This window comes from Homarus americanus, unplaced genomic scaffold, assembly GCF_018991925.1.
Source record: "Homarus americanus isolate GMGI-L3 unplaced genomic scaffold, GMGI_Hamer_2.0 scaffold14467, whole genome shotgun sequence".
NCBI classification, from domain to species: Eukaryota; Metazoa; Arthropoda; class Malacostraca; order Decapoda; family Nephropidae; genus Homarus; species Homarus americanus.
In genome coordinates this window covers 8,229,446-8,255,912 of record NW_024733734.1, presented here as the reverse complement: position 1 = coordinate 8,255,912, position 26,467 = coordinate 8,229,446, and the positions used below count along the sequence as shown (strand labels likewise).

The following is a 26,467-nucleotide window of genomic DNA, read 5'->3' as shown; positions in this document are numbered from 1 at the left end:
TTGGAGTGATAATGACTTAAAATATTACAGAACATTTTGAGGCCATTTTGAATCCATGTGCACATGATATAAGGAGATAAAGTGTTCTGAGGTTGAGAGTAATTATTTTTTACTGTACAAAAATGCCTGAGTACAATATTACATAAAAGAAAAGGTATTGGAATTTTCTGATGAAAAGGGGGGACCCTTTGGACCCGTCCCCCCGCCCTGGTGGATCAGCCCCTGCAGTACTGTATGTGACTACAGCTCATCGCCATTAATATTTGTTTGATAAAACTGATTTGAAACGACAGAAAAAACGATGAGTGGTGAAATTTGTCCGAAAATTATTGAAGAGATACAGCGGTAATGATAAGACTCCCAAGCGGCTAACGAGCCGATCAGTGGAAGAGGATAAAGGTACGTTAACTTGTTTCCCTTCTTACTGTTTCATGATTTCCATATTTATTTTTTTAAACTTTGAGACAATTAGTAATAAAACATCCAAAATGACAGGAGTTTAATAGTTTTTTTTACTTTCTAAATATAATAATATGTCATTGTTATCGTTTAATATTAAAACACTACCTCCATAATCTGTTCCGCCGACCACAATATAACAACACAACTTTACATCAGATACAACATATGGCATATAAAACTTAATTATATTCAAATAATTTTAATTAAAAATGACTTAAATTGATTGTTTTAACAGATATAATGAACTTGTCAATAGTTATGTCAGGTGGGTGTGAGGTGAGGTGCGTTAGTGCGGGGGCGGCGCATGTGCTGTGTGGCCCAGCGTCTCCACCTGTGTCCAGTACTCTCATAGCTCCCCAGCCACGCCTCCAGGTCCTCCTACACTACATCATCTTTATTTAACTGTCCGGTAGGTATACATCCTGGGAGGTGTGCCATCGTGTGTGTCATGGGGTACAGGTCAGACACACACAGGTTGACCATGTGAGTCACACCAACCACATTGTCTTATTTTACCATTGGGGAATATCTTGTATATATGTGTTTTAATGTGTAGATTACAGACTCATTTAGGAAACAGGGAAAACCGAGTGAGTTAAGTGACAGGGCCGCAAGTGGCCGTTTGGACTCCTTACCATTACTCTTGGTTACATTGATAAAACAAACTACAGTACTGTACAGTGTGTCTTATTTAATTAAAGACTAAACAACAACTAAAGAAAACAACTAGCAAGAAAGAACCACTGATATACTGTACAGTGGAACTACCCGGCAGGTTCTTCCTCTCCTGTATGGTAGTGATGGTCCCGTGGCCTCCAGACTAAGTTCCTATGCTTAATTTATGTTATTTTATAGGTAATAAATCATTAAAGAATAGGTAATGTTTACTTTTGGCCATCCAGGGAATATTAGGAATTTAATTAGTGGAATCAATAGTTTAGACACTTCTAATACACTTTCCTTCTGACTTTTCCCTCACAAGTTTTAGAAATGTCTAACTGCTGATTCCAATAGTTAAATTCCTAATATTCCCTGGATAACCAAAAGTAAAATACCATGATACCAAAGAAAATCATTCTACTTTATCATTAGTTGTGCATTTCATAAAGTGCAGTACAATGTTGTATACTGTACTGTAATACTAAATATTTCTTAATTCACTTGAATTGGCATTTTATTTTGGCGTTTCATTTTTAATATTGTACAGTATAGTGTGTGGGGGAGAGCAGGCCAACTGTTACTGCTGTACTTCAGGCAGAGCTTACATAGCCACATAAGTTCCCCCAGCTATTTAATGTAAGATTTTACAACCTTTCCTAACTAATATTTTGGTATAGTAAATTCGTCTTGAAGGGCAGCTTGGGTGAATGGTCAGCTAAAACAATTTTTCTTTCAATCCAAACTGTTTTTTATTAGGGATACCTGGCTATACAAACACTCCATATACTTTAATCATTCAGTTACTTTGAATCAAATTGAATATACTTCTGATTAAAGTTTCTGACAGAGTGGTAGAGCACAGCTTTAAATAATTTCTTATTTTGTGGTAGTGGAAGGCCCTCTGGATGTGTTCAGAGTAACAATTTGCTCTATAAACAGTCAAAGAAGGGAAGGTGTAGGCCAGTTCTTTTGACCACAGTAATTGTCTTATATTTTAGGGTGCTACTATAGTATGTGGTCTAATGAGCTGGAGTTATGTCTACTAGGATATTTACACTGTAGCATCCGTTAACCTAACCTAACTTAACCTAGGTTAAGATATATTAGGTTAGGTTGGGTTAATAGATGCTACAGCGTAAATCTCTCGGTAGACCGCATACTATAGTAGCACCTATTTTAGTTTGTGTAAATTGCCTTGTAACCTTGCCATGTGTCAGCCATGTGTACCTGTCTGCCATGTGTGTGTGTGTCAGTGCAAGACATTGTAATGATTGTGTTGGAAAATAGGGTTGTTGAGAGATATCCTTTTTCATGTGAATCTGCAAGAAGTTTGTTGATGGTTTGATTTTGATAATTACTTGTGAAGGAATACTGTACACTATATGCCAAGCCTGGGACCCAGCTGGATATACATTATCTTGATATGACTTAATTTGAATAGACACCTTGGCATGAGAGCTGCTAATATATTTTACATACTGTAGCTTTACATGTGTAGCTAATACATTGCAAGGCCATGATCACAATTAGGTGTGTACTGTACAGTCACTCACAATAGAAACGTCCCCTGGGTGAGAGGTCTTGTAACTGGAAGCAGTTGAGTTCTGGTAACAGTGTATCTGATGTAGGGGTGTGGAGGAGGTGAATCACTGCCTCGGGTCATGTCTTCTCGTTTCTTGAACAACTAATACGAGGTGAATACAACACCATAATTATGTTACCTTTGCTCATTATATTCTAAGACCCTAATATCTTCAATAAATTAAACTTATTCATCTCATTATACCTACACTTTATATCCAAACTAAACTTATTCTGGAAATTTTTTTTTTTTTCATATATTTATTCGACCATGGTTTGAATGATTGTGTCGAGAAGAGGCCTCTTCTTGTCGTTGGGGAGGGCAGGAATGTCCATTGGGGCAATATGGTTTCAAACATCGTGAGGTAAAGATACCCTGTATGTTATTCATGTAAGTTCAGTCGCATTATAAACCTGCGTGGTCGTATACAGACAAATATGTCGGAAAATAGCTAAATATTTGTTTGATATTTATTGCAGAATGAACAAACTTAAAGGAAGACTCCAACAGCGAGCACATGGGGCTAAGGGAGGTGTTGATAGGCCCGAAATTATCAGAAAACGTAAAGTTAACATAATTATGGTATTGTATTCACCTTGTTTAGTTGTTCATGAAACAAGACATGACCCGAGGCAGTGGTTCATGCAGAAGGCAGTGATCCCCCCCCCCACACACACACCACACCCCTTATGTCAGGTACACTGTTACTAGAACTGAACTGTTACCAATCACAAGAGCTCTCGCCCAGGGGTCCATTTCTTTTATGAGTGACTGTACATTGTCATAAAATGTAGCCTTGAGTCTGGCCACTTCCCCCAACACCCTTGTGTTAGGTGGCCTTGAGGGTATGGGTTATGTCCTGAGTTGCCATAACAGTTATTAGTAAGAGCAAAGATATCTTTTACCTGCACGTTACTCATAACGAGATAAATCTTAGCAACTTGGGAAACAAATTTATAACATGAATAAAACTGTTAAGATTACTGAAGATAATCTGTTATGAGAAACCAAAATCCAGTTGTGTGCGAAATGTTCTTTTATGCATGAGAGAGTTAAAAATAAAGGTCAGTTACCCACATCTGTATCCTGAGGGGATGAGAACCTGTTTGGTATGTGTTGTACTCCTGCACTGAGCACTGCAGTATGTGAGCAGCAACTTTTTGTTGGCAAAACACATTTCTTTATATTGGTTCCTGGTGAATTGTTTATTGAGTTTGATTATATAATGTTTTAGGTTTGAATAATAACAACTTTAATGATGAAGGCTGATGTAGGGGTTCACTTGGGTTTTAAAACTGGAAGGGACTCAGGCTGGGGGTGTGGAGGGAGGGGGATATCTCATCTTTGGTGCTGAGGCTGGGTGGGGAGAATGTGTTTAGGACTAACCAATGTAGGAAAAGAATACTATGTATAACTAAATCACTTAGTAGAGATGTGTAACCAAAGATTTCTTAAACTCATAAATGATGTGTGATAATACTTCATTGTACAGTAAATGGTGATTTAATGAATGCAGTATTATAAGAACTTGTAACAGTTAGATATACAGTACTGTACTGCTCTGTATAGTAACCAGGAAGGACATACAGTACTGTACAGTATTATGAAGTGTGTTATGACATCTTATTGTGCTTCAAGTTAACCATAAATGAAATGTATTAATGTGTGGGGGGAGGGGGGAGGAGGTGCAGGACAACTGCCTGGCATAATAATCAATTAGAAAGTAGGATTTCAGGATCAATCCTCAATTTTTGCTAAAAGTTCTCAGTAATGACTCTGCATTACTCTGTCTATGCTATTCTCAACAGACTAATTTTCTTTTAATTGTGCATACATATACTGTAGTGTGGTGTAAGAGTGTGGCTACAACACTAGTCATCTGTCCTAAGTGTCGATACTTTCATCCCTTGGCACTCCCATTCCATCAAGTTGGGGAAGTGAAGATGGCCAAGTACAGTACAGTGTTGCCTCCTTGTGTATAAAAGGCTTAGTATACAGTATCCACACTAATGGACAGTCATTGTACTGTACTCTACAGTATATATTATCTATGGTTAGTCTTATGAATTATGTCTTGCAGTATATACAGTATATATATATATATATATATATATATATATATATATATATATATATATATATATATATATATATATATATATATATATATATATATATATATATATATATATATATATATATATATATATATATACTGTATATAAGTATATACAGTATATAAGTATATACAGTATAAATTATATATATAATTTTTTTTTTTAGAGTAATATTTTCAACATGAAGTACATCTTGGTGACGGGAGGAGTGATATCCGGCATCGGGAAGGGTGTCATTGCATCCAGCGTTGGTACCATCCTGAAGCACTGTGGCTTACGAGTGACCTCCATCAAAATTGACCCTTACATTAACATTGATGCTGGAACCTTCTCCCCATATGAGCATGGTATTTTTTCATATTACTGCATTTAGAGAATATTAGTGTAACTACAGAGTTTACTAGTTTTTGGGTTGGAGATCCTGCCATCTTCCTCATACCTTCCTTATTTTATTTTTTTTATATGTAAACATTAGTTATGATATGAAATTTGCACTTATACTTGCTGCCTCTTCTTTACTGTAACTGAACTTTGAAATATTTTGGGGGTTTGTAAAATAATGGAATATTTGGAGATGTATGCAGCATTCCACAGTGATGTCATCTTGTTCAGTATTTAAAAAGTGATGCATTGGGCAGGTTCCCCCATATGTTGACATTTGTACCTTAACTCTTACATAGACATTACCTGTACATATGACTTCTTTAACTGTGATTAGTGAAAGATCATTTCAGGTTAATAAAATATTGGTTTGTGCAGAAAAATTTAAAACCTTTAAGTAAAAAACAGTATGTACAGTGCAGTACTATACGCTGTATTAAAGGGCAATGTTTTACACACAATTCAACTGTTACTTTATATTTTACATAATGTTATGGTTTGAGAAGAAAGATTGTCTAGATATATTGTACTGAAAGCTGTAGCCTTGGTGTGTGTGTGTGTGAAGCTTTTATTATATAGTATGATATTATATAGTATGTTAATTTATGTGCAGGTGAAGTGTTTGTGTTGGATGATGGAGGAGAAGTGGATCTTGACCTGGGCAACTATGAGAGATTCCTGGATGTTACTTTACACCGGGACAACAACATTACCACTGGCAAGATTTACCAGTCTGTCATCAACAAGGAGAGACAGGGAGATTATCTTGGAAAAACTGTACAGGTGTGTAAAATGGACTTTCTTAGTAGGTCAGGGATCAGCTCGACTGTGATGTCAAAATATGGCGTCGGGTCAAGCCCACACATACACAGCCCACTCCCATCACCTTGCTGGTTGATGGACCTCACTGGTTAAACATTTACAGAACAGGAAGTTGGGAGTCATGCATCACCTGCCCAACTTGTCTGCTGGGCAAAAGCTCGGCAATGGTCATGAAAAATCACCTATTTGGCCCCTATTCCGGGTAACCAGGAAGTGTAAATCTGCAGGGCCTGGTTTTAGCTTTTGTTAATGACCAATTTGGTTGGAAAAAAGAAGGTAGCATCACGAAAAAAAAACCTAAATGTGTTTATAACAACTTATAAAATGCCATGTTGATCCTTTTAGGTTGTGCCTCACATCACTGATGCCATTCAAGAGTGGGTGGAATCAGTGGCACAGCGTCCTGTTGATGGAGACTTGGCAGACCCAGAAGTGTGCATCATAGAATTGGGAGGCACCATCGGAGATATTGAGGGCATGCCGTTCGTAGAGGCCTTCAGGCAGTTTCAGTTTAGAGTGAAGGTAAATAAACTGTCATATGGTTTCAGTATACAGTACAGTACATATATTTGCCCACTCTCCTCCATCCTTGGAAGGGGACATAGGAATGTAACTTGTGTCCATGTTCTCTTCCCAGGAGTTGTGAACTTAGTACTGTAATTCAAACATATTGATATGGATGTTAACAATGCTTGGTATAACAAGGTCTCAGATTAGTTTAATAATTAATACATTTAGCTTGTGTGTAAGTGCTGAAGAACTTATGCTGAACCTTGTAAGGTACGGTCCTGTATTGACAAATTTATATAGTAGCTTTTATGTCCAAGTCATAGTTTAGTCACACCTTGTTTATTATATTTTATATTATTTTATAAAATCAACAAGCTAATTTGTCTCCAGACAATACTTGTTTGTTTGTTGAGTGTTGGCTGTGGGGTAGCAGAGGACTGGAAGTGGCCCACAATTAGGGGCTGTTTTATTCCAATGGTTTCCTGTGATGTGTACAGCTTGCCTTGAAAATGGGGCTTAGTGGTATTAACTTATACTAAAATACTGATGGGTTGTCTTGATGACCCTCGGTTACAAACCATCAGATCAGACACATGTGTCACCTCTCGACTCGCCTCTGCCCGTTTTTACAAATAAAATCCAACTCCTTGTCCTTTTAAGCACTTTGTTCAGCAGCTGGCTGTTGCCATGAGTACTAAGGCTATGTATAAGAGGTAGAGGTTTTATTATTTTTCAAGGGTGTTCATAACTGCCTAATGACTTAGTTTTAGATCAGCTGATGTGTTGCTGTGTAGAACAACACAGCCCTGCACTGCATTTTATAAAGGGACTCCACATTTGAGAGTGAGGGGTGGCCCCTATGTGGCCAAGCCCCCAAATTTTATGTTTCTGTCACTTTGTGTGTAATAATAATAATTAACGGTTTATTGAAAGAGCTTGGCAGCCAGAAGGCTGAAAATATACAGTTACATATTTGGGGAATGGGTTACGAATTACAAATAATATACAAGTAACATGAGTGACACAAATAAGACATATAATAACTAGATGGGGAAAAGCTCAAACTACAGTTCATTTCAACATAGTGACAGTGCAAGGAGTAGTGCGTGCATGCTCAAACTAAATTTCAGTTCTCTATCTTAAAAATTTCTACTCATTATTCATTAATTCTCTCATTCAGAAAGCTTAAAGACCTTTGAATATTTTCCACAGCGAGAAAATTTCTGTGTTGTCCATGTGTCTCTGGTGCCTCAGCCATCATCCACTGGTGAACACAAGACTAAACCTACTCAGGCCAGTGTACGTGAACTACGTGGACTAGGATTATCGCCGGACTTCATTGTGTGTCGTTCAGAGATGCCCATCGACCAGTCAGTTAAACACAAGATATCAAACTTCTGTCATGTATCACCAGAGCAGGTATAGACCACAAGGTCAACAAGTTGCTTTATGTAAGTGTTCAGTAATGTATTTATGACAGATATTGTCTACCACATTAACTTATTAAAGTATTTGTAGTAATGGCTGTCTGCCCCAGTTGGCAGCAAAACTTTTGGAAAAGAGAAAATTTTATACAAAAAAGTATGACATCCATTGTTATCAAAATGAATATGGGAAAAGAAAATTGGAACAAATCTTTCATAAGATATAACAGTTTCATGCCCCTGCTGTTTGAATGCATTAAAAATAGTAATTTGCAGAATATATTAATGGCTTTGTGGCTGTAAAATGTACCTTAAGGAAATATTGATTTGTTACATAAACAGTTTAACATTAACCAAGGCTATGTTCAGCTTCATCCTGTAAACACTGTCACTTGCCACACTCTGTCTAGCAAGTTCCAGAATGCACCAAGTGATTATTTGGTGGACAAAGTTCCCAATACCAGATCCTGCTGGGGGAGTCCACTAATTCTACCGTACAGGAAGATGTCTATTATTGGGAATATCTAGTATTGAGATGTGTTTACAGTACAGTATTTGATACGGTTTACCATATTTCACGAATAGCGGAGAGGTGTAGTACAGTGGATGAATTCATATTTAATACTGATAAGTTGATACTTCATGTGACAAGTGTTTTCATGAGGTTATCATTGGATATTTGTCATGTTGGTAAGTACAGTACAGGACAGTACAGTAGTCCTTGAGATGCTATTCCACCAAGTAAACTTACAAAACCTACAGTACTGTATCTGATGTTGGGTGAGGTAAGTAAACCTTTCTGCAGGCAAGAGAATGGATGCATTACTTCACAAATTATAATGAATAGGAAGTTCTATATCCATGTAAGGAAATAATTTTGTTCCATAAACAGTAATCAGAAACTAATGATTTTGTTGAATCTAGTTTTTGAGGACAAAATGACTTCCCAGTGAATACATCTTGTAATAAGAATATTGTTTACAATTTGAAAGGAAATTTGCATTAAGTTGTGTAATTTTCCAGGTAATTTGTTTGCATGATGCTCAAAGCATCTATGAAGTCCCACTTATGTTAGAAGAACAGCAGGTGTCGCACCTTCTTAGTGATCGCTTGAGTTTAAACCTCGATACTCACCGACCGAGAAATTTCATGAAGAAGTGGCGTGACCTTTCTATCAAGTGAGTGTTATAGATTAAGAGCGTGACCTCTTCTGTGTGAAATAAATTTCTTTGGTGTATACAGAATGCCGTTAGTTTTCTAACATGAAATAACATGTCCTTCCAAACAATAAGTGTTAGAAATTGAGAGAACTTCATTTTTTTCCCTAGGTGAAGTGAACATTTTGGTTTCTTTAACATGACTATCATGGATTACTGTTTTTCACTGTTTTACTAATTCCCATAGGCATGAGCATCTGCGAAACACTGTTACTATTGCTCTTGTGGGCAAGTACACACAGCTTGAAGACTCTTATGCATCGGTAATCAAAGCTTTGCAACATGCTGCTCTCGCTTGCAACCGTAAACTGGACTTAAAATGCATGGAAGCCGAAGATCTAGAAGAAGAGGCCAAGAATACTCGGGCTGTTAAGTATTACGAGTCATGGCAGAATGTCTGCAAGTGCCAGTAAGGAAGTCTTACCAACTTTACTTTGTGATGAATTAGATGTACAGTACAATAGTGTTGGATTATCTCTAGCATTGTCATCTTACATATAGAAAAATTATAGAAAGAACTTCTCACTTCCTCCCAATACTGAGGATTTTGCTGAAAGTTCTCAACCTGAGTGCTTCCTTACCTTAGTGAAAATTCACCTTATTTTTATGAAGTATTACAGATGATTGTTTTATTCCTATTCTCATCACATATAGAGATTATTATTGAAATTACTTGGTAACTGGATCAAAGTTGTAGGAATATTCTACTGTTTGTTATGTAATGTATGTTTAACCACATGCTCTTTAATTAATTATATTAGCATCTTGAAGACACATTATCCATTTGTTGTTAATATCATTAACAGAAAATTTAATGTACAAAACTGTAATATACATCTGGTCATTTCTCTCTCTTTGTCAGTGGAATCATTGTTCCCGGAGGATTTGGTCAGCGGGGAGTGGAAGGGAAGGTGGCGGTGTGTAAGTGGGCCAGAATGAATAAGAAGCCATTCCTTGGAGTTTGTCTTGGTTTACAAGCTGCTGTTATAGAGTTTGCAAGGTAATCTTTTTACTTCGACTACTGTCTGTTGTCGCACTACTTTTAAGTAACCTTCATAAGAAGGATGTTACTGATTTAAATGAAATTGTGGCATCCTTTTCGTGACAAGGAGGCTATAGATGGAGTCTGCAGGTTGTTGCACAGTAATGTACTAATATCCCCATATCTGTAGTAATCACTCCACAGAATGAGAAAAAAGGTGTAGCATTACCTGCAAATTTATTCATGTGAATTTGTATTTTGAAAATTACCACAACTCCACTGTACTCATTAATATTTATTAATTGTTGCATTAAGAGATGATAGGGTGGAAATTAGCATAAATGGCAGCTGGTAAGAATATATAACTTGTGTCTGGGTATTATGGACACATACTTAACCATCCATGATTGTTACAACTTGTTATTACCTCTCCAAGAAACTAAATTTTCTTCTCAAAGTAAACTGTTCATCTCTGTCACTCCTACATTTATGTCCAATGTATATTTTCAGGCTGCAGAACTTTTTCAAGAAACCGTTAATTATATTATTATTATTGTTGGTTGGGAATACTACATCATTATCCATCAATCTTGAATTTATATGTCAACCATCAAAAAATCTTTACAAACCTTAATTGAACAAGTTTAGTTAAAAAAATTCCAAACTGGTGAAAGAAAAAGTATACAATGCTATTTATATTTATATTAAATTTTGATAGAGTGACCAGAAAGTAAATTTGCACACAGGAACGTTTTGGGATGGCCAGATGCTAACAGCCAGGAGATATGTCCCGAAGGTAGTCGTCACGTTATCATTGAGATGCCAGAACATAATCCTGGGCAGCTTGGAGGCACCATGAGACTAGGGAAAAGACAAACCTTATTTAAAACCCACGACTCAAAGCTGCGACAGCTTTATGGCAACGTAGATTATGTTGAAGAGCGTCACCGACACAGGTACGTTAATAAGCATTTGTCGTATTGTTTAAATTTTAAAGTTCTGTTTTTGAAACCTAGATTTATTGAATGTTGCTTAATACCCCCAGCAGGTGAAGCACCCATAACATAATAATAACAGATGCATTCATTAACATCTGACTTAATTGCATTTATTAAATTTGCTGTCATCAAGATTTAACAAAAGTTATATGACAAATTCTCCAAAATGTATAAACATGACCACATATTAAGTACTGTGCCTGGACATTTAGGAGTTCAGTAACAGGCAGCCTCCCTACCCACAATCATTATATTTCAATTCCTCCAGGAGGCTTTTACTGTCATGTCTCATTATTTGAAGCAAATGTTGCTGCAGAGATGAGACTTTTACAGTGGAAATAAGATTAAAAAATGGTATAGAATTGAGCTCTTGCAATTGAATTTGTTATTACCACAATTATGTCTTAACTTTTCTGTTCTTAAAGAAAAATATATATATTTCTTTTTTTTAAGTTTACTACTTTGTAGATAAAACAGTATTGATTAACTGGCCATGATCTCCTCTCCTATGATACATTGTCACTCAACAGGTATGAGGTGGATCCTAAGATGGCTTGTGATTTTGAGTCTGCAGGACTAAAATTCGTGGGTCAGGATGTGGAGGGTGAACGGATGGAGATCATGGAGCTCGATCACCACCCATACTATGTGGCCTGTCAGTACCATCCAGAATACCTCACCAGGTAAGTTCTTCCTTTCATTCCTCAATGTAGAATTGTATGGTGCTGAACAAAGGAGAGGGGAGGATTAAAATAATTTGTCAGATAATATGAGTAAAAGTTGTTGTGGTGGTTGTGTTGAATGATGACAAGTGGAAGTGTTTGGAAGAGTATAAGGTCATTTCAAGAGCTTTAGTGTGAGAGAGAGTAATTGGGGATTTTAAGTGCAAAAGTTGGTGATAGCGAAGTGGCAGTAGGGTTTTGGGGAAGATTCTGAGCACTACCAGGAATGAAAGTTAATGGAGAGAGACTGATTGATAAGAGTTAATAGGTGTATCTATGAACCTGGGAAAGATTTTTGGTTGTTAGAAGAATGGACAAAAAAGGCTCAAGGTAGGACTGTAGTAGATTGTGAGAGCGTATGCAGGAGGCCTATGCCCAGCACTGGGCTCATGTAGACTACTGGTATTAGCGTGCTGGGTGTTACTGGTAGACATTATTACTGCTCACTGGTTTTAGTTCTTGGAGAAGGTACTGATTTTGCTGTAGTGAATTCCAGTATTGAGCATAACTGTAAAATTATTCAGAACTAACAAAAAGGTTGGTGTACTGTATACTGTAGGTGCATAGTTTTTTTATATTAAAGTTCTTGTGGAGAATATAACATTCCACTCAAAGTTGTCTTGTACTTACAGACCTCTGAAGCCTTCCCCACCATACCTTGGGTTGATTCTGGCTTCCTGTGGCAAGTTGGAGCAGTATCTGGCTCGTGGATGCCGCATGTCCCCCACCGATTCTCCAGAATCATCTGGTAAACTACATCTGTTCTAGTTGCTTCCTGTTTGAGCATGATATAGTGTTTACTAGCTATAACATTAGTCAAGATCTTTTTGGAGTTCCTGAATTATAGAGTAGGCCAGAAGTCCTTGTACACTTATGATATTCGACCCTCAGTTCCTCTTATTGATCATTCAGAAGGTGTTTGTGAACTTCTCCTTGTCTTATTGTCATGAATATATCATAGACAGCTTCTATCAGTTCATTGGTTGTCTGGTAGTAGTATTGTACAGTATTATGTTCACTGTATGGAAGGACAGATGGTAAGGAAGCAAATCATTATGGCTGTGCCTGGCAGCTTCCTTCTCTGATACTGATCCCTTCAGTTAGGGTAGAAAGCCGGAAGAGGTGATAGAAGCCATACTGCTGTATCTGATGCTAAACAAGCTTGCATTAGCCTTTGTACTTTTGGTGCAGTGATAGTGTGTTTGTCTTGTACTACTGTGACCTGGTTTCACTTCCTGCGTGGGTTGGATGTGAGAAGGATGCTGTCCAGTGTGACCCTACCAAACGTTATAAGCATTCTATGGGTGCTCTTGTTTTTTCCTGTACTATGTCACTAACATTGGACCTATGAAGAACACAACATGAACAAAAGGGTGGTGGTGTGGGTTAAACAAGCCACTGGCTCCCTTCTCTTGCAAGAAGATATATTAAGATGACTGTAATTCTGCTTAATTTAAAAATGTACTGTATTTCTTTCTGTACATCACTAACATTTAGTCCTAATTCATAAAATGTTTTATACATGGAGTGGAATAGGCTAATGTTGATCCAAACAAATTTTTCCTATCACTATTCTAGATCTCATTTGTGATCAGATGTACAGTAATAGAGGGGTTACAGGACTGTAACCTGATCCATCAGGTTGGGTGCTGAAGAACAAAGAAAAAATCTTCAGCACTGAATTTAGATGCTGCAACAACATATGACACCCAACATTACCTTTAAAACTTCTAAATGTGTAACTTATGCATATTGTAAGAGCCTTTCAGTATATTGGAATGCTACAAACATTAGTCCTTAACTTATTGGACTCCTCCCCACAGATGAGGAGCTACCCATGCCACCACATCTTCTAGTTAATCAGACGGACAAGCCCAGCATGTCTCCTGCACGTCGTACCCCTCCTCCATCGTCCTCTCAGAAGTCTGCATCTAATTTGTGTGAATCTCTTTCCCCCTCTTGTTCCACTCCCAAAAAAAGGAACACTGTAGATGCTGGGTTTCAGACACATGATCAAGAAGCAGAATAAGATAGGTTACATTAGCAGACAAATATTAGGCTGTAGGTTAGTAATAAGGTAAAGGGACTGAATATTAGGGTCATCCTTGGTGAACAATATATTTTTATATGGTTTTTAGTAGTTTGAGAGAAAAAATAATTTAATTGATGTTATATTAGTAGTAAAGATATTTGATGAAAATCCTGTAATATGAGCATTGATGTGAGTAAGTGAAGGTACAGTGTGTCATTTCTTATGTATGTACAGTACTGTATATTGTTTCTTTATTTGCTGAGCTACAAAAGGTGCACAACTTCAATTGAAATTCTGAAAAAATTAAGGAAATAATTGTTTCATTAAACATTATATTATATTAAAGCAGATAGTATTCTTTTACTCATTTAAAGAGCCATTCTATTAGAGATGATTAGTTAGGAGGTGCTCCAGGTGTACTACAGGTACTCCTTGAGGTATGGAAGCTCAAGTTAAAGAAAGTCACATTAACATAATCCACATACTGTAGTCTAGTTTGGATATCTGGAAGAAAACCTTTGCATAAATGGTAAAATCTTCCAGAATTTTCTGTAGTTAGAGAGAATGGGGCTAAATGTACAAGTATTGCCAACCTTCAGTGTTTAATAGAACACATTAAACCCTCTACAGTTTTTACATGACGGATGTGTTCCTAGAAAATACCACATTAGATAAATTAGACTCCTCTATTTTCCCATTTATATAATGGTGGGTGCTTTGTGTTTTTGTGCGACACTGATCTAAGCACCTGTAGTGACAGCGGAACATGAATTTTTAATTAAAAAGGTGACGTAAATTTTAAATGATGCAGTTGTTAAGTGAAATGACATAAAAAATAACTATGTAAATCAGAGGATTTACTGTATAGACTAAGATAACACAGTATTAATAGCTATCTTGGCTGATGGATGGCTGGTGCTGCACCTGCACAGCCACACTTTACAATTGCTTGTACTGTAAGAACAGTTTTCACTACAGTAAACTGTTTTCACGGTCTAATAAAACAAACTGTTTAACATTTAATGACCTTACAAATATTTCACTGTACTTTTTATTAAGTATTAGGGGGACAGACTCAGGCAATTCTTTGTTTAGCTTTTTTGGATTGTTTTCACAAATTGGCCTCGTTACTAATACAGGTACTTTGGCCTCGTTACTAGTACAGGTAGTTTGGCCTCGTTACTAGTACAGGTAGTTTGGTCTCATTACCAGTACAGTAGTTTGGCCTCATTACTAGTGCAGGTACTTTGGCCTCGTTACTATTACAGGTAGTTTGGCCTCGTTACTAGTACAGGTAGTTTGGCCTCGTTACTAGTACAAATAGTCCTTAGTTATTGCAAATTCCTGTATATTATATACTTTCAGGAGATAAGCATCTCATAGAACCTTATAGGTGATGGGCGGCCTTGTGAGGGAGAGCTCTCATTGAGTTGCTCATTACCACAAGGTGATGGGCGGCCTTGTGAGGGAGAGCTCTCATTGAGTCGCTCATTACCACAAGGTGATGGGCGGCCTTGTGAGGGAGAGCTCTCATTGAGTTGCTCATTACCACAAGGTGATGGGCGGTGAGGGAGAGCTCTCATTGAGTCGCTTACCACAAGGTGAGTCACATTACCACAAGGTGATGGGCGGCCTTGTGAGGGAGAGCTCTCATTGAGTTGCTCATTACCACAAGGTGATGGGCGGCCTTGTGAGGGAGAGCTCTCATTGAGTTGCTCATTACCACAAGGTGATGGGCGGCCTTGTGAGGGAGAGCTCTCATTGAGTTGCTCATTACCACAAGGTGATGGGCAGCCTTGTGAGGGAGAGCTCTCATTGAGTCGCTCATTACCACAACGTACACTATTCTTGGTGGTGGCAGCGGCAGGTTGATAATCCTTGTAGATGCCAGAGACGACCCACATGAACAAAACTGTTAATTGTATTTTATATTGTATTTCATGTTTTCTATCTATATATTTAAGTGTTTCTGTATAAAAATTCAGTACATGGACCCTCAAAATTCACAGCCAGAAATAGATCCCACCTTTACCTGTATATTGTTTCTTATGGGAAAACTTTTTTCACACATCGGTATTAATTTCACACATCACAAGGGTTTTCAAGCTCTTTACCTTTACAATGAACGAGGACTTCCTATACAGTAGTTTTAACAAATATTGTTTTTCAATGTAAGTACAGTAGTAATGTCCATAATGTTTGGTGTTATTTTTAATTGTGGATTTAAAGAGTCTTTGGTGTGTTTTTAGTATATATTGTCAATATATATATTTTTTAATATATATATATTTTTTGTGTGTGTGTGGGGGTTGCCCGAGGGAACACATCTCCAATTATTTACAGTAATTGAAATCTACGTAAGAATAAGTTAAGAAATCTGAACAACTTTTGAGGACTGAACTCTTCTATATCTCAAGGGCTGCCTGTACTGCACAGTACGTATACATGTGTTGTATTTCATGTCAGGTTCTTGAAAATACAGGGTGGACCAATTAAAGTAAACCATGTTGAAAATGAAATAAAAATTCGTGAAATGGATGAGTTAAAATTTAGATTTTGCTGTCCATTAAATCCTGACAACACTGCAATTGGATTTTTTTGTCATGTTGGCTCAGTTCTTGCACTAACTGAATTTTGTATGGGTGGAATTGGAGGTCAAGATGCAAAATTCTCGACAGGCTACCTTGAGACAATTGCAGCATACGGGCGTGTCTCCGCACTGAATGGCGCAGGCTCTTCACTAAGGCAGCTCTCACATGCTCCACATTTTCAGGTGTTCTGGCTGTTTTTGAACGTTGGTGTGGTTTATTCTGAACTGATCCACTTACACTCCACGGATTTACCCACACACAAATTGTCTTGCATGATGGCGCTGGTCCCCAGCTGCCTAAATGCCCGTTGAGCTTCAACTATGGAGCTGGTTTGTACAAACTGTTCCACTGCAAACACATGCTGCTACATCGGCCCACGAGCCATTGTGCATTGAATCCAAGGCCATGCGCCACCAACTGCCACCCCTCTTCCTCTTCCCACTCAAACCCAGACCCATGTTACCAACTTAAAATTGGTTCACTTTAATTGGACCACCCTGGGGGTACTTGTAAAAACCGTTGATTGAGATGAGAGTTGAAATTTCTTTTAATGTGTAATTTGTAAATGTAGATCTTGAGTAGGTATCGAAGTTGACAAAATTTGATTCGGAGTGGTGTTGATTAAATGTACAGTAGTGAAGAAAACTGAAGTAGTGGTCACTTGAAGTACGTAGTGACTGTTAGTCGGAGTATTTTTTATTATGAATGATTAAGGAAAATAATATGAATATTAAACACAGCTTAATACCTCATAAATTATATATATTTTCTAGTGTTTATACATTTTATGAAACATGACAAGTGGTTGGTAAAAAAAAAGGCTTTCTTGCACCACACATCCATCATTGTCACAGTTAGAATTCATTTAACTTTTCACTTTCACAAGCACATTGTATACATTTGTTCATTATAAAAGTTTTATTATAATAATTTTTTTATCTGTAAATAGTTTTCATATAATTTATTGTGAAATCTAGTTCTAGCACTACAATATAATATAATCACATTTAATTGTGGGAAACATGGTCATTCCCTGAATGTTTTCTCATGCTGGAAAGTTTCCCATGTACAGTATACTGTACCAGGCTTAAAGAGTCCCCTCTTTAATCTTGAAAAATTTGGTAAGGCCAAAAACCTGATTGTCTAGCTCAGGTGGTGTATACTGTATGTCTCTGCATGGTTAAATAGCTTGTGTTAGGATGTCATTGACTTATTATGATAACTCTTGCTCTTTACTCTACAGTATCTGCATATTTAAACTAGATGCTCTGTAATGGAGATCACTTGTGTAACACACAATGTACAATGTGTGCAATAATCACCTTCCTATTATGTAATAATACATATACTTAGAATTACTATACTAAGCTACCTAAAAGGTTTATAGCTTGGTATCATTGCATGCTGGCTAGTCAAGTAAAGTAAAGTAAAGTACTATTAAGAATATTTAATTTGAATATAACTTTGTCCTTGTCTAGTAAAGGCAGTTTACCTTGTATTCTCCATCTTGTTCTCAAGTCATGTAAGCAAGACAAATGCTTCTCTGGCCATTTGAGATATTTATTTGATCTCGAGAGGATTTTACAAGAAAATACTCCACAGTATTGTAAAAATACTCAAGTTGGGAAATTTGTCAGTTAATTAGAAGGGATTGATAAAATACCCACTAAAACGAGTTAGCACTTGATTATGGTAGTCATTTCAGATAAATGCAGAATAAGTTTTTATAAAATTGGAACCATTCCTTAGTTTTGATTACAGTATAGTCTGCACTTACGCGGTCAATTGAACCCATGGAGATCCGCGTAAAACGAGAAACGCGTAAACGAAATAACAACATATGGGATTAATTGAAATAGAGACTGGGCTGACTCCCAATCTCCACTTTTTCCGACAATACCTACGTTGTAGTAAAAATAACATCTTAATTTTATGATGGCATGCACACACAATTAATATTTCAGAGAAATATCAATAATATTAGGTTTTTTAACACCTACGTTGGTAGAGAAGTTGGCTGGGCACACGGGGAAGGGGGGTTGGTTCCGATGCAGAGGGCAGATTATTGGTCCTCACTTGAATCAATTGTATCACTATTCACCACAGAGGCTTGCAGGGCCTCTGTCAAACCCCCTCAAAGTCCATATCCTCACTATCACTGACTTGGGCCGGCTGTGGTGGGTAAAGAACTCGGTAATGTTTTGATGACTGGGCGACCTTGTGCGCACCCTGCCCACGCCGCTTCCCGTGTAAATGATGAAATTTACCGCGTAATTAAAACATTTAATTCTGGCAAGGCACCGCGTAAATGACCAAACACGTAAACAAAACCGCATAAATCCAGACTATACACTGTATACTGTTTGTTAATCTTAGTTTTAGTGTTGCAAAAGTTTCAGGCATATTCTTTGACAGGTTCAGTGTCTACAAAAAGTATGGAGCCCTGTGACCTTTTTACATGACTTTTCAAAAAACACCAAATTCAATATAAATAAAACACAAAAAGCACTTTCAAACATTTAATTTCTTACTTTTTGATATACTGTAACATGTTTCCTTTTGATTTTAATGCCAATTGAAGTTGATTTGGCATGGGTTTGGCAAATGTTTGGACATAAACACGTCTCCATTGTCCAGAGGTGCTGATGATGTGTTGTGTTGGCATCATGTTCTTCACCTGATTCCAAGTAAGGAATGGTTTTTGGTATTATGATGTGACAATTGCATGTTCAGCTCCTTTAGCCATATAATTTTTTCTGATATTTCTTGAAGGCATATGTGGTGGTCTTTCTTCATATCTGCTGCAGCCAGTGTTAGATTCTACCCTTCACTCGTGAGTGCTTCGGAATATGCTTCGATACTCTGGGTTCACATATCATGAAGAGAGAGGGGTGGCAATGCTAACTATACAGGTGAAAGTGGACAACTGTATAGTTGGCCATAAAAGTCCTCTACCTTCCTGAATTGAAGCAGTTTCAACCCTTATATCATTATATACAGTGGTCCCTCGGTTAACGAACTGCCTCCCATAAGATTCTTAAATTCGGTTAACGAATTTCTTTCGAACCGACCTCAACATGTTTTTGCTTGCACTGGCCGGTCAACCAGCTTTAGTATTAGTCCGCCAATACATTAATCGGTTCTAGGGCTTAAATTCCTTACTATTTTAGTAAATATCAAGAAGTTTATACTATTCAATAATTTTAAAAGTTTAATATTCAATTTTTTAGTCATTTTAACAATTATTGAACATAATTGAAGGTAAAGTAACTAGTTTATTGCGCGACATCCAGCCTGTTAACACACCAGACAGGCGTCAGTCTCTCTCTGCTTTCAGTGGAGGTAACATCTTGCTTGAGAGACTCTTCAACTAAACGCTTTTTTGTGTTTCCAAGCAAATTATTGGTCATTTTAAAATATATTTTACATATTGACAATATATAATGCAGTGCAGTGTTGATTTAAAGAAAATAATCTTGAAATACACCAAGAGAACTAAAATTTTATGGGTGAAATGGTGCCATGGGGTGACTTCTCTTCCACCCCAATGCCTTCTCTTCTTCCTTCTCCTCCACTCCCATTCTAATTCCCATCATCATCATCCAGGAGCCTTCTACATACACACCTCAAAGTAAGTTAACTTTTCTACCATTTTTGTTGAATTTAGGCAATTTTCAGTGAGCTGGAACCAATTACCCAAAAACCCATTGAAACAATGGTTTCGGTTAACGAACAGCCTGCTGGAACGGATTGTGTTCGTTAACCGAGGGACCACTGTACTGTACCGCTATCTACGGTTCAACTCATAAACTCCATCTCCAGATTATGGACGTTTGTTTTGAGTCCTAACACCGACTGTAGCACGGTTGTGCCAGGTTCAGTGGGCCAACAAACATCTGATTGTGTATAGTAATGATCCCTTCCCAAAAGAATCCTTTTGATTACTAATTTCAAAAGAATTAAAAATAAAGCAAATATGTCCAACACATCCCTCTGCTACAGTACAGTATGGTTGCTGGGTACCCATATTCTGTGTAAGTCACTCCCAAACCCTTGTCCACATCAGGTTGTTGTTTTTGGGATCTTTGAACTGTAAATTTATTTGAAATTCAAATTAGTGAAGTTTCTCTGTATTAATATAAACTGTTTCATTATTGATGGAAAACTTCAAAATACAAATATTAAAACATTTAAAAGTTTAAATAACCATTTTGTTAATATTATTTATTATTATATAAACATTGTCCTCCTTAGCAACACAATATGGTTAACATTATAATCATGTCCATGGTACAATGACAAAGTTAGCTCAGGCTGATCTCTACCAAAATAATACATACTGTACTGTACTGTACTGTACCCTTTTCTATACAGTACTGTCCACACCTACAAAATAAACAGCTTGAAACCCCAGTAAAAATATATTGATCACTGTGCAACATTTTGAGAAAATACTGACAAAGAACAGTTACATCCATATATGAAAAATACTTTGCAGTCAATTATTCACTATGTTTTGTTTTACGTTTTTGAGCAAAATGCGAGAGTGTTAACATTACTGAAGCCAAAGTTATAAGAGCGAGCAGCCGTTTGGGGGTGAAAATATCATCCATTGAATGAATGTCCGATAACACCTCTCCAGCTTGAACACACAGGAGGTTGTAAGGGATCAATCCTGGAACAAAACAACACAATTAATATTATTTAAAGTACAAAGACTACAGTCCTTTTTTTTTCTGGCAGGAATAGGCTCTCATTTATAATGTTTGATTATATTATTTATCGTTATTTTTTTATAATTGTTAAAAATGGTTTATTTGAAATCATTTATTAGCCAAAGGGCTGAGGATCTTACCCCCACCCACCCCTTTGGTATGCCTAGGACAAAATCTACATCGTGACCTCATCTGCCAAAACACTAAGGTATTAGTCAGGGCAATTTACAGGGTTTTTTTTTTTTCTGGAGAGTGGAAAAAAAAGGTGCTTAAATGGCAAAGTTAGTTTATTTTCTTGAGAAAATATATATACAGTATAGGGAGACTTAAAACATACGGGCACAGTAATTGAAGTTTTAAATATTCTAAAGGTGTTTTTTATTGCAAGGGTCATTAATTAACATTATTAAAAAAAATGAAACCAGATCCTTTATCAGCATGTAAAAGAGTTACTGTACCTTTGTATGAAAGTTGAACAAAATCAACTCAGACCACATAATCTGCTGTACATCATAAATGTCACATCTAATATTCGGAGGACTGTACAGTATACTATATCGTATAACATTTCCCCTTCAACAAATCAAATACTTACCAAATAAGACAGAGAGAAAGAACATGGGTAGTGGCACATCAACATAGGGGGCTGTGATATTAAGGAACCAGTTAGGTGTCATTGGAAACACTCTTAAGCTGACCAAAAAGAGGAACAGTTGATGCTCATTTTCCAGCAGCTGCAACAAAACACAGAAAAGTATTAGAAGAAATAATTAAAATCCAGCAGAAACTCACTAAATGTAATTGATGTGAGAAACAAAAAGAGTGGACTGTATTTGTTAAGTCTCGTCTTATTGCCGAAACAAAGAACTAGTTTGCCAATCTGTCACAAATCACCTGTGTAACTATCTTACATGTGATAAAAGAAAAGAGCTGACTTTTCAGACATCACTACCAAGAGAACTATGGTTGAAATTGATTGCACTGAAGAGTTAATTGTTTAAACTGGTCTTAGGGGAGGAATAATCTACTGTGTGACCAACTCATGAGTCAGGCAGTGAATTCAGTCCATTTTTTGTGGCTAGTATAGGAACCGGTGTACAACAAGGGGATCCTGTTCTCCACTGACCTGAAATTGAACCATCATTGAGCTACAGAGGCAATTGTGATAATACAAGAAATGTTTGTAGACTTTACAAACATCACCTTTTCCTGAAGCCACTGGATTCTATTAGCAAACTTCTGTTGAATAATTGCTCGTCCCACAAGGCGTGAGAGAAGGAAGCAGTTGCTCGCACCAATAGCAGTTAAGACACAGCAAAGTGGAAATCCTAAAGGCCAGCATCCTAACAGCGCCCCACCAAAGAGGTTCTGCAAAGGACACAACCCAGGCCTAGAAAACAATGTATTATACAGTAATGATGTAAGAAATCCCATGTCATGGCTTTGGGGAAGAAACGAAGACCCCAAACACTAACAAAATATGCTGGTTTGGTTAATTGCCTGCATGCCATATGTTCAAACAAAGTTACAAGCAAAGCAAAATATGAATTATAACTTGCAGAATTAAAGGTAAAATGGCACAAAGTTGGTGAAGCTGGTATCTGAACATGAACCATCTTACATTCATCATTATCACCATTGTTTTCTGTCCATTCCCACCAAGTAAAGAAAATTTTTTTTACAATACAGTATCATGAAATGTGTAATAAAAATGGACAAAATTGAAAAGTACAGGAAATACATTTATCCATCAAGTTACTGCTGGAAGGTCATGACAGCTGGAGCGAGTTCTTATGTGTAGTCAGATTGAATGACAGAATAACCTCATTGGTTCCTTAGACAACCACTGGATTTATAGGAATTCCATGTAGATTTTATTTGTGTGGCCAGGTTACAATATATTCAGTAATACACTGTCAATTGTCCATCAGACTCTACTGTTCTGGTGAGATGCTTGGTAGTGGTAAGTGTCACAGGTCTTCATAGGACATAAAACAATTAACAGTAAAATTCTGAAGACAAATTTTTGATGATTTTTTTTCATTATAAATTCAAAGTTTTTATTCAATAAAGTATAAATTCATGTACTTTATTTACCTATAGTGTGAAACTTATTTTAATCAATACCTTACTGTAGAAATTTATATATACAGTACTGATACCAATGTTGTTGACATTTTATTGAGAATACAGTAGTACAGTAATACACACAAGTTACATACCAACAATGCAGAACCAGGAATAGCAAACGTCTGCTTATAGATGTAAGCTGATGAGAACAATAGAAGAACATAATACCAGTGATCCTGTTTGTAAGCAGTGGATACACGGACAAGCTCTCTCAAGTCTTCAAAAGATTTAGGGAAATGAAGATCCTAGAAAAAAGAAGCATAAATAGACAAGTGATTCTTTGCACCTCAGTGTAAGTTTGAGCCAGTAACTCAGTGCCTCATGTAAAGAACTCACTAAGACATGGCTGATTCAAGAGGATGGAGAGAGGAACATGCAATCAGGTGGTGTAATTTTACAAATCATTATCCCATTAACCTTATAGGGTGATTTTTGTTCCTAATTTCCTGTTTCAAAAGCAATGGAAAGCAATCTAGTTAGATTAGTTCCAGGCGTTAATATCAAGGGTGTCCAGCCCACAACTTAATCCCTGGTGTGGCAGCCCTGTAGTGAAGGGGTTAATGAGCATTTTCCACGAGTCACTTAGTTGAGGGCATTAGGGCATCAAAGAATATAAAGTACAAATAACAATGTAAATTTTGAAGCAATGGCAATACTAGTTGTAATGTGTATTAATATTTTTTTAAATGCATGAAAAAAAAAAGCATATCCTATCTAACAGCTTATGGCATGCAGATGGCGAGTTACTACTGTACATGCGAGAAAAGCTTTTAAATTATTCAGTAATAAACCAGTTGCATAGGTTAGGTTAAAGCTAAGTAAACAAGAGCTTTTGATTTGTATAATTTCTTTGTTATAGAATCATTGACCACACACTGTAAGTCTTTCATTAAATCACACAAAATATGTACCAAGAGCCACACATGATACAAGTGTTCCTTATGGTTAACTAACACAAGGTCTTCATTCTGATGAACAAGTAAACAAATGGGATAATTACTGTACCGGTATATGCACTGTAAGTTCACTTTTAGTTTGAATGAACTTTGTTTAAAATCAACATTATTTATTTTACAAAATTATTAGATTTAGTAAAAGTTAAGAAAACAAATGTCAAAATTATTTCCCGTTACTACAGTACAGTACAATGTGCTACTTTGTGGGGTCTTTATAAGTACATTTGTTATAATCAATAGAATGCAAAATTGTGTGTGGACTTAGGAGGCATGTTACTACAGTACAATTATTTAACAGACCTATACTGCGAAGGGATTCCCCGGGTGGGTTAGGAGTTTGACGTAGGGCTACATAGATTAGCCTTTTCTACCTTGCCATTTGGCCAGAATATCGTTTGAACCAAACAACTTGGTTAGCCAACTGAATCACATACAGGCCACCAGAGAAGGACATTATAAAAGCTAACCCAACAGTACAAGCCACTATGGTGCTGGAGTCATTGACAACATAAGAACATAAGAATGGAGGAAACTGCAGCAGGCCTATTGGCCCATACTGGGCAGTCCCATTTATACCCAACCCCTATTGCTCATATAAGCATCCAAACTATGTTTGAAGCTATCCAGCGTATTCGAGTTAATGATGATATTTGCTAACTTGTTCCATTCATCCACTACTCTGTTTCCAAACCAATGTTTACCTATTTCGCGCCCAAATCTAAATTTGTCTAATTTAAAACCATTGTTACGAGTTCACTCCTGGTTGGATAGTTTGAGTACCTTTGAAATGTCCCCTTTGTTTAGCCCTGACTTCCATTTATACACCTCTATCAGGTCGCCCCTCGCTCTACGTCTCTCGAGGGAGCACAAATTAAGATGCTTTAGCCTGTCTCTGTACTCAAGGTTCCTAATGCCCGGGATTAGTCTTGTCATTCTCCTCTGAATTCTTTCCAAGGATCCTTGGAAAGACAACATGATACTGTAGTTCACTGGACAGTGGCATGGTGAAGAGTGACTGTCTGGGTGGAACCTACTGTACCTCTACCCTTTGAGAATACTGTACTGTCCATGATGAGACGGTGGTAAATTTCTGTCATATATTTCACCAGAATGATCTGTTAATTTTACTTAACAAAAAATTATACACTGCCTTGTTACATACACGTGGGGTAGATGTACTTTTGGATACCAAATCTGTATGAATATATACGATACTGTGAGTGGACTGCCCAGGCTGAGTCCAGTTGAAAACATGTTGCTAGGCACCAGTACAGTAAGGTCAAGAAGGGAGGCTCATGGTTTTCTGAAATTATAATACAGAACTGTACTGTACTCTATGTGGGCAAGGCTGATAGCAAGGGCGTCTTGACGTGATAATATACTGTACAGTATATGACACATTATGCTTTTGAGTTAATAAACAGAGTTTAAAATAAATGGTCTCTGCAGAGGAATTTAATACTGCAAGCACAGTAAAGAGGAACTACTTTTATACAACTAAAAACAAACAAGGCAAGTGATGCAGTACTGTACTGTACATACCGGTCTGAGGCCACTTTTTAATGCAGGTCTACTGACAAAAAGGAACCAGAGTAATAATGAAGCTGCTGCAAATGTTGCTGGCGCGATCAACAGCCTCACATAATCCCTTCGCTGAATTGTCACCATCTTAACTAGAAAGATGAGAAACTAATTAAGCCTTTCACATACATTAATTATTTAAAAATACAATTATAAATCAACTTCCTATAGTGTTTTGTATGGTATTTAATGTACAGGAAGAGACTGTATGTATGCCAACGTGTACAGTACAGTATTAAAGTATCACACACACAATAAACCTCCCTCATCTGAGACACTCACTTCAGTACACTATTGTTCCTTATTAACACTCCATCTTGACCTTGTAAGATGATTAAGTCCAACAATAGTCAAGATAAGAGAGACTCGACCTCCTCCCTCGGTCAGCTGATGACGGTAAACAAACACCAAATTACCCCAACAAACAAAACAATGACTAAACTACCTGTCCATAATTATAATTCATCATGACTATTATAAGGCTATAATATAATATAATGTTTATCTCTATTATAAAGTGAGTAATTGAGAGTTATAAAGGATTATGATGTTCAGATTTAAAACTGGCGGGTTAAAAGGTTTACC

At 36.9% G+C, this 26,467-nt stretch overlaps 3 protein-coding genes across 10 annotated transcripts; 1 reads left to right on the top strand and 2 right to left on the bottom strand.

Annotated features, from left to right (window-relative positions):
* The first annotated feature begins 761 nt into the window (after positions 1-761).
* LOC121869992 (CTP synthase 1-like) lies at positions 762-16,447 on the top strand. 7 transcript variants are annotated; one of them, XM_042371667.1, is made up of 14 exons: positions 3,207-3,266; positions 4,988-5,168; positions 5,816-5,985; positions 6,370-6,546; positions 7,747-7,953; positions 8,982-9,136; positions 9,363-9,584; positions 10,038-10,175; positions 10,904-11,113; positions 11,686-11,838; positions 12,510-12,625; positions 13,701-15,100; positions 15,204-15,464; positions 15,531-16,447. In XM_042371667.1, exons 1-12 carry the CDS (start codon positions 3,222-3,224, stop codon positions 13,904-13,906), a joined length of 1,980 nt encoding a protein of 659 aa, XP_042227601.1. In that variant the 5' UTR covers positions 3,207-3,221; the 3' UTR covers positions 13,907-15,100; positions 15,204-15,464; positions 15,531-16,447. The 7 variants fall into 7 exon arrangements, with proteins under 7 accessions (XP_042227607.1, XP_042227601.1, XP_042227606.1 ...); XM_042371672.1 differs by having other exon boundaries at positions 13,701-15,302; positions 15,411-15,464; XM_042371669.1 differs by having other exon boundaries at positions 13,701-15,302; positions 15,357-15,464.
* LOC121869916 (proline-rich proteoglycan 2-like) lies at positions 15,271-15,813 on the bottom strand. The gene has a single exon (XM_042371482.1). The coding sequence runs from the start codon at positions 15,811-15,813 to the stop codon at positions 15,271-15,273; it is 543 nt and encodes a 180-aa protein (XP_042227416.1).
* A 4,258-nt stretch (positions 16,448-20,705) lies between the features above and the next one.
* Positions 20,706-26,284, bottom strand: LOC121869991 (transmembrane protein 41A-like). Of its 2 annotated transcripts, none has more exons than XM_042371664.1 (6): positions 26,165-26,284; positions 25,844-25,974; positions 23,438-23,590; positions 22,419-22,583; positions 21,811-21,949; positions 20,706-21,175 (listed from the first exon to the last, which is right to left on the bottom strand). In XM_042371664.1, the coding sequence occupies exons 2-6, from the start codon at positions 25,967-25,969 to the stop codon at positions 21,003-21,005; spliced, it is 756 nt and encodes a 251-aa protein (XP_042227598.1). In that variant the 5' UTR covers positions 25,970-25,974; positions 26,165-26,284; the 3' UTR covers positions 20,706-21,002. The 2 variants fall into 2 exon arrangements, with proteins under 2 accessions (XP_042227598.1, XP_042227599.1); XM_042371665.1 differs by lacking the exon at positions 26,165-26,284 and adding an exon at positions 25,481-25,604.
* Between the last annotated feature and the right edge of the window lie 183 nt (positions 26,285-26,467).

Coding starts and splice junctions, on each gene's coding strand:
- LOC121869992 (XM_042371667.1), top strand. CDS start 3,222: ATGGGGCTAAGGGAGGTGTTGATAGGCCCGAAATTATCAGAAAAC. Junction 6,547..7,746: donor AGTTTCAGTTTAGAGTGAAG/GTAAATAAACTG, acceptor TATTTTCCACAG/CGAGAAAATTTCTGTGTTGT. Junction 7,954..8,981: donor GTCATGTATCACCAGAGCAG/GTATAGACCACA, acceptor GTAATTTTCCAG/GTAATTTGTTTGCATGATGC.
- LOC121869916 (XM_042371482.1), bottom strand. CDS start 15,813: ATGTGGGTCGTCTCTGGCATCTACAAGGATTATCAACCTGCCGCTGCC.
- LOC121869991 (XM_042371664.1), bottom strand. CDS start 25,969: ATGGTGACAATTCAGCGAAGGGATTATGTGAGGCTGTTGATCGCGCCA. Junction 23,591..25,843: donor TAAAAAGTGGCCTCAGACCG/GTATGTACAGTA, acceptor TCTTTTTTCTAG/GATCTTCATTTCCCTAAATC. Junction 21,950..22,418: donor TCCAGTGGCTTCAGGAAAAG/GTGATGTTTGTA, acceptor GTTTTGTTGCAG/CTGCTGGAAAATGAGCATCA.